This window comes from Cetorhinus maximus, chromosome 2 (genome assembly GCF_964194155.1).
Source record: "Cetorhinus maximus chromosome 2, sCetMax3.hap1.1, whole genome shotgun sequence".
Lineage (NCBI taxonomy): Eukaryota > Metazoa > Chordata > Chondrichthyes > Lamniformes > Cetorhinidae > Cetorhinus > Cetorhinus maximus.
The window spans coordinates 178,172,677-178,184,030 of NC_135880.1; the positions used below are offsets into that span (position 1 = coordinate 178,172,677).

The window sequence follows — 11,354 nt, forward strand, 5'->3', positions numbered from 1 at the left end:
TCAAAATAGCGCATGATGACGTCGGGCAAGCGCCCCGACGTCATCGCGCATTCTCGCGATATTTCACTTGGCGGCTGCGTGCGAGAGGTGGCCGACAATTAAGAGGCCTATTGAGGCCTTTAATCAATTAGTTAAATCGGATTTTTCGCTGCCGTCCAACCGCTCGGTTGGCAGGCGGGTGAAAAGGCCGAACGGCCTTTGCATTTTTTTGTGGGGCAGGATGAGGTTTCGACCAGTGAATTAAAAAAAAACTTTTAAAACTCCTTTTTAACATAGTCCCTGCTCATGTGGCAGAGTCACATGGTGCGGGGGGGGGAAACATGTTTCCTTATTTTTCCATTCTTTATTTTTAATGTTAAAGATTTGCTCTGTGCCTTCAGGTAGCTTTCACTCAGCGCACCCCCCACGTATGCACACACTTCAGCGCTCATGCTCCTCCCCCCCCCCCACCCCCACCCCGGCAGCGCTGAGGCTCTGAGGGCGTGATTCACGCTGGCTGGCCGTTAACCATGGCTGGGCCCCAATCACGGGCGGCAGTCGGTTTCGTGGCCGCTCCCGGGCCTGCCTGTCTGCCTGCCACGCCAGCCCGATGAGATAAAAATCCTGCCCACTGTTCCTGTCAAATACCAGCTGCAGCTTCGGTAGTTACAAGTTTGTCCGCAAATCTAAGAGTTAAATCAATTCTCTGAAACTTCAAGCTCAAACTTCTCTCAAGGACGTAAGTGTCTTTTTTATCCCACTTGTCATATTTTTGTGCTGACGTGGTAACTATACCTAAAACAACAACTTGCTTTTATATAGCACCTTCAACATAATTAAACGTCCCATTGAACTTTGTGTTAACAAACAAAATTTGACTCTGATCTGTATAGGGAGCTATTAGGGCAGGTGATCAAAAGCCTGTTCATAGAGGTGGATTTTAATGAGCGTCTTAAAAGAGGAAAGAGGGTTTGAGAGGCAGAGACATTTAGGGGGGAAATTCCAGTGTTTAAGAAAGACCCAGGCAGCTGAAGGCACTGCAGCCAATGGTGGAGCGGTTAAAATTGGTGATGCTGAAGAGGCCCGAATTGGAGAAATGCAAGATTTCGAAAGGGTGTCGGGCTGGAGGAGGATGCCGTGATCAGGAGGCAATGATGGGATTTGAACTCCACAATGAAAATTTTAAGTTTGTAGTGTTGCTAGGCAGGGAAGCAGTGCAGGTCAGCGAGCACAGTGCTGAAGGAGAAACCGGGACTTGGTGTGAGTTCGGATCAGGCAGCAGAGTTTTGGATGAGCTCAAGTTTATGGAGGGTGGAAGTTGGGAAGTTAATCAGGGCAGTGTGCTTTGGAACAGTCAAATCTAGCAGTAACAAAGGCATAGCCGAGGACTTCAGCAGGAGCTGAGTTGAGGCAGGAGCAGAGGCAGGAGATAGTGAAATTTGGCATTGTATATTTTATACAGAGATGACACTAATTTCTATGTGAGTAACAGCTTTTATTCACAACGCTTTTGAAATGTCTACTCCATGCTTCAGCTCTGGCTTCCAGCTCTTTCTACAGCTTTGTTTACTTTTCTCTGAGTCCACATCCAGGCTTAACCAATCAAACATAGTGAGCATCAATAGTAAACAGTCTCTCATATAATCAAACACAGAGCAATTGAACACTACACAGTGCATGGATCTGATGGCCAAATAAAAATTGATAAAGGTGGAGTATAAACCCGACCCCACTGCCTGCCAGTCCCCACCTCCTGACCTTCTTGGCTAGAGAGAAAATTGCAGTAGCACTGAGCTTGAAAGACACTGGGTATAAGTTTGTTATTATTTTTAACTTGCAGGTGTAATGCCAAAGAGGGGCCTGGATGTTTCTATCTGTGAAGTCTTCAGGTTCTACAAGTTGGTAACAATCAAGAGCCTTATTGAGCCTGTCTCGATGATTGTGCCTCGACGGGTAAGAGAAAAAAATCATAGAATTTTACAGAACACAAACAAGCCATTGGCCCAATAGGTCCATGCCAACATTTATACTCCTCATGAGCCTCCTCCCACCCCTCTTCATCTCACCCTATCAGCATCTCCTTCTACTGCTTTCACCCAAATGTCCCAAGGTGCTTCACAGGGACAATTATCAAGAAAAATGTGACACCATGTGGAGTTCTTAGAATAGGTGACCAAATGCTTGGTCAAAGAGGCAGGATTTAAGGAGCGTCTTAAAGGAGGATGTTGTGACCCAGCAGTTGGTAAAGCTGAGTTATTTAAAAATCCCAGAGGGAAACTTTGAACAACTGTCATAACCTATATTTTAAGTGTCATGTTTGAGAGGCAGCTCTAAATTCAGGAATCATACCACCAGTTCTTGAAAGGTTTTATATCAAAATACATGAGACATTTATTAATTTACACAAGTTAAATATATACACATGGCTACAAATTACTACTATCATAACTTTTAACAAATTCCCAAACTAATCTCCATTAAGGCAACAGCAGCCCATAGACTTAACCAAACACCAGGAAAAGCATTTTCACCTTCCAAATTCAAAATTAGGTTCTTTTCATTTTGGTTCCTGTGGAGACAGTTGTAGGCTTACAGCTGCTTTCAGCTTACATTACCTCTGCCTTGCACACAAAAAACTACTATCTGTTATATCCAACACAGCTCATTGAATGTAAATTCTCATTGTATCACCAGTCCCTTTGAACTCCACCTCTTCTAACAATAAAACCTCTTTCATAGTACCAATTTTATTAGTAATATAAACATATTGCTTGGTCTCTGCTAGCTAGGTGCCAGAATTCACTCCTCTTCTTGAATGCGCTATTCAAAAAAAATGAAAATGCACTCTACCTCTCTTGCATCTCAAAACTAGTACAAAGCACCCAGGCTATCTGGCTTTAACCCAGTTAAAACAAACCCACAGACTAACCCTCTATTTTAAAAAAAATAATTCCAATAATACATACATTGATAGCTTCATGACCAAGGGAGAGTGTTGGGAAAAGGTTTAGGGAGAGATTCTGGAACCTGGGACTCAGGCAGCTGAAGGCATGGTCCCCGGTGGTGGGGGAATGAAACCAGGGATGCTCGAGAGGCCGGGACTGGAGGAGCAGAGTGGCGCTGGAGGAGATTACAAATATAGGGAGGGGCGAGGCTATGGAGGGATTTGAAAACAAAGATAAGAATTTTAAAATGGAGACTTGACTGGACTTGGTGCCAGCGAAGGTCAGCGAGCACATGATGGTGATGGTGATGGGTGAATGGGACTTGATGCAGCCCATGGGATGGGGCAGCAGAGTTTTGGCTGAGCCCAGGTCTATGGAGGGTCAAAGGTGAGAGGTCGTAATGGGTACAGTATGACTTGAAAAGTATGGCATACTAAAGAAGCCTAAAGGTTTATGAATTATGTGGGTAAAAGATGCTGATGCACCATGTAGCCAGTTGAATCACTCAATGTCCCATGTATCTTGCAGTCTGAATCCTATCAGGATGACATCTACCCAATGACAGCAGGAGCACAGCCAGCAATGACTGCACAAGAATGGCTAAATGGTGTCAATAAAGGTCAGTCTTATACATATTGTACTTCTATAAACCTTACCAGAAATCATCTTATTTATATCCATATTCCTTTATAGGATGTTGGTTATTGTTAAAAGATACGCTTTTCTGGATTAGGCCAAGATTGCATTAACAATCTAACTGTCTTAAATCAAATGGATTTTATGCTTGTGCAGTTGGTTGTAGATAGACAAAAGGGGGGTAACTTTAATCTAGGTGTGAAAATCCCAGGATCAGGTACAAGGCTGGTTTTACCGGTTGCTTGATATTAATCTCCATGAAGGAAGAATGAGAGCAATTTTGTGTGGGAGATGAAACCATTCTTCTACCTGATGCTGTGCATTTCCCGCCTAGAGAATTTCTTAAAATTACTCCCAGCATGTCTCTGTAAACTTATCGAATCGTTCCATAAGAACATAAAAAAAGGAACAGAGGTAGGCCATTCGGCCCTTTGAGCTTGTTTCACCATTCAGTACAATCACTGCTGACCTTCTGCCTCAAGTCCACTATCCCTAAAATCCTGAATTCTCTTAGAGATGGGTTGATTTTTGGGTACTATCTTGAATATATTCAATGGCTGATTATCCACAACCCCCTAAGGTAGAGAATTCCAAAGATTCACAATCGTTTGAGTGAAGAAATTGCTTCTCCTCTCAGTCCTAATTGGCCATCCCAGACTCAGCCAGGAGAGACAGCCTGTTAGCATCTACCCTGTCAAGCCTCTTCAGAATGTTATATGTTTCAATTAGATCATCCCTCATTCTTCTACACTCCAGAGACGGAAGCCTAGTCTACTCAATCTCTCGATAATCCCATTTGTATTTTACTAGGAGAAAGTGTTACTGTATAGTATGATTTGTCAGTTTTTGGAGAACTCAACATTTCTTCAACACAAAAAACTATTTGTAAGTGATTATAGGATATGTATGGATAACAAACTGCGAGGAATTGGACATTTTAATTACTGTTCAGAAAGGGGTAAATCTGTTTCCTGTATTATCATTTGTTAAATTATTATTCCTGGTTTAATCACATCACCAGATTAGTAGATGACTAGTTAGCAGCTGATAAGTAAGTGTTAAATGGAAGTGGACGACACATCAGTAGAGTGCCGGGAGCCTCAATGAGAAGAAGTTAGTTTGTAAGGCAGTTATGATTGATATTCATGCACAAGATTTCGCCACAGGACAAGTTTCATACTCTGGTTTGGTTGTCTGGAAAGCAGAAGCAAGAACATAGGAACATAGCACTTAGGAGCAGGAGTAGGCCATTCGGCCCTTCGAGCCTGCTCCACCATTCAATAAGATCATGGCTGATCTGGTTGTAGTCGCAACTCCACTTTCCTGTCTGCCCCCCATAACCTTTGACTCCCTTGTCTATGGAAAATCTATATAACTCTGCCTTGAATAAATTCAGTGACCTCGCCTCCTCTGCTTTCTGGGGAAGAGAATTCCACAGATTAATGACCCGCTGAGAGAAAAAAAACATTCTCCTCATGTCCATCTTAAAATGGGGACCTCTTATTCTTAAACTGTAACCCCTAGTCCTGGTCTCCCCACACAAGTGGATAAGTGGTTTGGTTGCAAATATTCAGGCACAATAAACGCTTAGTTCTCCATTTAAAATGGCCTATGTTGTGGCTGAACTTTGAGAATACATTTCCTGTGTTTCTATAAAGCCTAGAGAATGGAGACCAATTAGACAGTGAACAGATCCTTCAGCACCTGATTGGATGACTCTTCACTCTCAGTCAAACATCTTTTATTTCCACATATTGAAAACTAACAGCCCAGGTGTTCAAGGAAAGTTTTTTTAAGTTCTGATGATTTTTCTCCCTGGTGTCGCTCACTGCATTGTGCCCTGGAGATTAATCTTCAATTCCTGGAGACTCCAGGACAATTCTCGGTGAGGGGGGTAATTGGTAGTTTGTGGGCGATGTGCGCTCACCACAGTCCGACACAGCACCATGACAGTCACAGAAGAGTGGAAAAAGGGAAAGCAGATGACTATATACATGCACAACAAAGTGAACAATCCTTCACCACAAGCTAGTGTGCAAGAACTACACACAACACCAAACGCACTGAGGGCGCAGAGCTCGGCTGGCTGTTGGGAATAGGGCAAGTTTATTTTGGCTCTTTGAACCTGACTGTCTTTTGGTAGGGGTTTGGGGGGGCGGGGGGTGGGGGGGTGGTTGTAGGGGTGGTAGAGGGGTTAGGGGAGTGGCTCACTAATTTGGCTTGGAGGAGTTGAAGCATGTCCATTGCAGGACCATAGACTCTCAGGGCTGAATTTTTCCGTTGGCGAGAAGGGGGCGGGGCCTGCTCGCCGACACGAAAATGATGCGGGATGATGTTGAGCAGAACCCCCAACGTCATCCTGCCCCATTTAAATCTTCAGGAAGGCGGGGCACAGCGCGATCAGTGAAGCCATTGACAGGATAATTAAAACAATTAAAGGACCTTAAGGTTGGCGGGCAGGCCAGGAGCCCAGCGGGCTTCTGATAATACATGAAACCTCATCCACCGGCGGGATGAGGTTTCATGTAGGGTTTTAAAAAGTTTATTAAAGTTTTTGTACACTTTATTAACATGTCCTGTCTCATGTGCCATTGTCACATGAGAGGGACATGTTAGTGATTTTTTTTATTGTTCTATTTTTAAAGTTTGAAAACCTTTCAACGATCTCCCTGAGGCAGCACTTTGCCTCAGGGAGATGTGCGCTCTATCGTACGCATGCGTGAAAGAGCGCACTCTCGCTTTGGGGAATCCCCCCCCGCCTGCACAGGGAGCGCATAGCGCTTCCCGCCGGACGTCACGCTGGGTGGGCCTTAATTGGCCCACCCACTTAAAATGGCGGCGGGGCCCACTTCTCCAGCAGAGATCGACTCCCCGCCCGCCGGAGATTGAGTCGGGCCCACCCGACAGGCAAAAAATTCAGCCCTCAGTCTTTATTCATTAGACCTCTGTTTTCAGAAATGCATTTGGCAAAGGTCTGTGGTCTGTGTCCTTTTTTTAAAAAATGTTTGTTTTGTCCATTCTGGCATTTGACAAAAAATAAAATTTATATTTTAGATTTGTAACATTACTTTCAGATAGAATTGCTTAGAATTTACAGAACAGAAACAGGCCTTTAAGCCCTGCTGCATTGTGCCAATGTTTATGCTCCACAAGGGTCTCCTCTTATCCTACATCATCTCACTTTAACACATGTACTTATCTAACTTCCCCTGAAATGCACCTGTATTATTCACCTCAACCACTCCTTGACATGCTTCACACACAAGCCGTCTGCAGCCTTCACACTAATTGTGATTAGATACCTAAGACACAATAATGTGGCGATGGCTGTATTAGGCCAGTGAATGGGAACAGATGATTACTGCTGTAGACCCTCACTCTACTGAACAATTTTTTTCCCCTTAATTCTTTCATGGGAGGTGGGCATCGCTGGTAAGGCCAGTGTTTGTTGCCCATCCCTAATTGCCTTTGAACTGAGTGGACTGCTGGACCATTTCAGAGGGCAGCTAAGAGTCAGCCACATTGCTGTAGGCCAGACTGGGTAAGGGATGCAGATTTCCTTCCCCACGGGTTGTTAGTGAAACAGGTGGGTTCTTACAACATGGGTGGTTTTCATGGTCACCGTTACTGAGGCTGACTTTAAATTCCTGGTTTTATTAATTGAATTTAAACTCAACCAGCCGTCATGGTGGGATTAGCCTGGGCTTCTGGATTGCTAACTCAGTGACATTACCACTGCGCTGACATCTAACCCCATACTGATAGTAACCTCAGTTAGCTACTTGTCTGGATAGAACAGTGCATGTTGGCAAACTGATCCATGTCTCATAGTAGATGATTGTTGCTGCTGCTGTGTTGTCACTGATTGATTTGCTAGCCCCTCTCGGCTCAGTCCAGCTGCTATGGTTAATAGGAAGAGGCTGGCACCTTCATCTCCCTCACATTGGAGAATGGGAGAGTAGTTTCTTTAAATAAACTTCCAATTCCTGAATATCCCCAATGATTGTTTGACTGTGTTTACACCTTCTGAGTCAGAAGGTTGTGGGTTCAAGTCCCGCTCCAAGACTTGAGCACTAAGGGAACTGTAAGGGAGCTGGGACATCCAATCTGAAAGGCGGCACTTCCGACAGTGCAGCATGCCCTCAGTACTGCACTAAGAGTGTCATCCTAGAGTTTGGGCTCAGGTCCCTGGAGTGGCACTTAAACTTCTGATTCAGAGGCACAAGTGCTACCCAGTGAGCTACAGCTGTCACCCATGTATGTACATGTGTTCATCATTTCAACAGTTTAGCTCATAATTCGTTATCATTAGTCAATAATGGCATTTCCTTTGGTTTCAGTCACATTTTTCCCCATTTACTGTTTCAGATCCTATATTCATCTCTTTAAAGCCTGGTTGCAACAGCCCGCAGCCCTCCCCTCTGAGAAAGGGGAATGAGCAGTGGGACCCACCTGGTCACATTAAGAAGGAGCAAGTGACAGTGAATGCATTTTCAGAAAAACAGGGACAAAGGAACACAGAGAAAATACAAGAGCAGAAAAGGAGTCACATAACAAATGGTTATGATCTGTCAGATTGCCCAGCTCCCAAAACAGAGAATGAGGTATGATGAAATAGCAATGCGGTTTTCTGATTCTTAACATAGAGCCCATACTACACTATCCTTATACTCTCCAATCTCAGCCCCACTCATGCCACAATTCCCCTTATATCAGTCTGCATCAGGCATTCTTTTTTGCAATCGTGTGCCTTCAGACATCTGCAAACCTTTCCTAGTCAGTATGTTCTCGGCACTCTCACCTGGTCAGATTAGACTGACTAACTCACCCCATTGACTGCCTATACCCTTCTCTTCCCTCTGCCCGAGCAGAACCCCTCTCCTATCCCCAAAGCCTGGCCTACTGAGATGGCTCAGGAGGAGGCCATCTGGCTCTTTCGCAGAGCTATCCAATTCGTCCCACTCTCCCTGCTCGTTCCCCATAGCCTTACATTTTTTTTTCCTTTTCAAGTATTTATCCAGTTCCCTTTTCGAAAGCTGCTATTGAATCTACTTCCACTGCCCTTTCAGGCAGCACCTTGCAGATCACAACAACTTGCTACATATTTTTTTCCCCCCTCATGTCACCTCTGGTTCTTTTGCCAATTACTGTAAAACTGTCTCTTTTGGTTGCCAACTGTCCTGCCTTTGGAAACAGTTCCTGCTTGTCTACTCTACCAACACCCCTCATGTTTTTTGAACCCCTATTAAATCTTCCCATACCCTTCTCAAGTCTCTCCAAATAACTGAAGCTCCTCGTCACTAGCTTGTTCATTCATGTGGGCTCTGCCCGGAGGCAATTGACTCATTCTGTGCTGATTCTTCATCCTGAGCCATTTCCTTTGCAGCTTTTTAAATGCCGGTGCCTTCCACTCTCAGGGACAGGGCAAGGAGGCAGGTCCCAAAGTCTACCTCAGCCGGAACGGGAATCGAATCTGCGCTGTTGGCTTTTTCCTGAACTACACACTATCCATCTAGCCAACTAAGCTAGCCGACCCTCTCCTCACTCGCACCATTCCAGTAAATCTCCTCCTCCGCACCATCTCCAGGACAATGACATTCTTACTAAAGTGTGGTGCCCGGAACTGGTCACAATACACCAGCTGAGGCCTAACCAGTGTTCTATACAGATTTGTCATGACTTCTTTGCTATTTTTAACTCTCTCTCTATTTATAAAGCCCAGAATCCTGCCAACCTCAGGGAAGTTGTATATGTGAACTCCCTAGGCCCCAATGTTCTGCGCCCCTTTTAAAATTGAGCTAAATAGTAGAAATTACCTCGCCTCATCCTTCTTGCCAAAATGTATCACTTTTCACTTCTCTCAGTTAAATTTCATCTGTCCATTTCCCCCAGTCTGCCTATGTCCTCCTGAAGTGTGTTTCTGCCCCCTCTACATTTCCAAGTTTTGTGCCATCTTCCCACTTTGAAATGATACCCCATTTACCCAGTTATTAACACATATATGAAAAAAACCCCTGGGAACACCACTGCCACCTTCCCTCCAGTCTGAAAAACAACCATTCACCACTTACACTGCTTTCTGCCCTTTAGCTAGTTTCGTATTCACTATTCGCACTCCCCACAGTCCCTTTAATCCCATGGACTTCAATTTTTGCTATTCATTATTTGCTGGATCAAACACTTCAAGTTTTTCCTGGGGTGCACCTTCAAAGATTTAATCAAAGCAAAAAAAATGCTTTTCACTTTAAAAAATGTTTTCTTTTTAAATGATTTCTGGTTTGCTTTTGGCCAGCTTCTACAGATGTTTTACAGACAACAGGAAGAGATTCGGAGGCTACGGGAGCTGTTGGCTCAGAAGGAGGTCAGAGTGAAACAGCTGGAGCTGGAAATTAAAAATATACGTTTCAGTCCCATCAGTTACTGAAGAGGAAACATCGAGCGGGAGGGGAGGGGGGCGTTGGAGAAAGAACTGTGGAAATGCAGCTCGCTGGTATAGCAAAGCTACCCTGAGAACTTGAAATAATTATATTTTTTATTGAGAAAAAGATTTAATTTGTAAAACTGTACGTGTTGTACAGGGTGCACTTTTTTTTTATTTATCCCTTTATATGATGGTTGTATATACACTAATTTTTTTTAAACCATACAGTGGCTTTATATAACCTCCACTTCCGAGTTTTACAATCTCATCTTGTTTCATTTGCTCCAGTGGTCACTGTAGCTTTTACGTGCGGGTAAAATGTGAACGCCCTTTAATGGTCACCATCCAGGTGCTGATTCGCACATCTGTCAGGGCTACTGTGAAGGGGGAGACGTGACAAGTAGTCAGGATGGTCCAAAAGATTTGAGTTGAATCAAGCAAATGGATTACTGCCATGGAAATCAGTCAGCCTTTTTATATATATATATAAGCATATTAAAAAAAATGAATTGATTTGCTATATTGTTTTAAAAAAAAAATCAAGAGTTATATTAACTTGGACAATTAACTTGGCAGCTTTTAGTCTGAAATATTGTGTACATCTGTATGTCCTCGTGCTCGGTTATTAATAATTTTAACGAATTCTGCTGTTTTTTTTCCCCGCTTTGCTTGCATCATGAGAGTTGAACTGTCGAGGTTCTGTGGAACCTGTTCTCTAGCACTGTTGATGAGCTGTGTGTATGGTTGCCAGAGACATGCACCCTTTTTGAAAGGCGTAAAGTTTATTTAAAACAAACGTGCTGGAAGTAGTAAACATTATGTGAACATACCTCAGCCTTCCTTATCATGTTCAAGGATACTTTGTTTTAATCAAGGAAAATATCAATAAAGCAAGCTTTTTAAGGAAAAAAAAATTTGTATCAAGTTCCCTTTCCACCCTCTTGAAAGGCTTTCGGGGAAGCTTGCAAGGGACTTCATTTTGGAAGGAAAACGTTTGACAACGAGGTTCTAACACAGCTTGGATATCGGGTGGAAAGGGATGCCAAATGGCCCTCGATTTCTGAAATAGCTGAGAAGTGGAATTCCTTAGCTTTCAAATCTGAAAAAGAAATTCCATTTGACTCGTTGCATGTGACACACATACAAGGCAGCTGTTCCATTTGTTCCAATGGGTTGTGAAATAGTGTGCGTTGGTTTTCAGACAATCACTGTCAGTAAAAACTATTTTAAAATCAGATGAGCAATTTCTCATTCTCACAAGGAGAAGACAGCGTTTAATGGTGCAGCTATCACTCAATTGCAAGGGGGAACAGGGTTGGCACATTCTATCCTGGCTGACTATTTGTTGCACTGATTAATGAGAGGGCTTTTTT

At 43.6% G+C, this 11,354-nt stretch overlaps 1 protein-coding gene across 4 annotated transcripts in view; it reads left to right on the plus strand.

Annotated features, from left to right (window-relative positions):
* The window catches only part of LOC144667940 (coronin-2A-like), a 164,832-nt gene extending 153,937 nt beyond the window's left edge, over positions 1–10,895 (plus strand). For all 4 annotated transcript variants that reach the window (XM_078529568.1, XM_078529587.1, XM_078529578.1 and 1 more), the window contains 4 exons: positions 1,820–1,932; positions 3,453–3,543; positions 7,929–8,164; positions 9,853–10,895. In XM_078529568.1, coding sequence (XP_078385694.1) covers positions 1,820–1,932; positions 3,453–3,543; positions 7,929–8,164; positions 9,853–9,984 — 572 coding nt within the window. In that variant the 3' untranslated portion in view covers positions 9,985–10,895. The remainder of the gene's footprint in view (positions 1–1,819; positions 1,933–3,452; positions 3,544–7,928; positions 8,165–9,852) is intronic.
* The last annotated feature ends 459 nt before the right edge of the window (positions 10,896–11,354 follow it).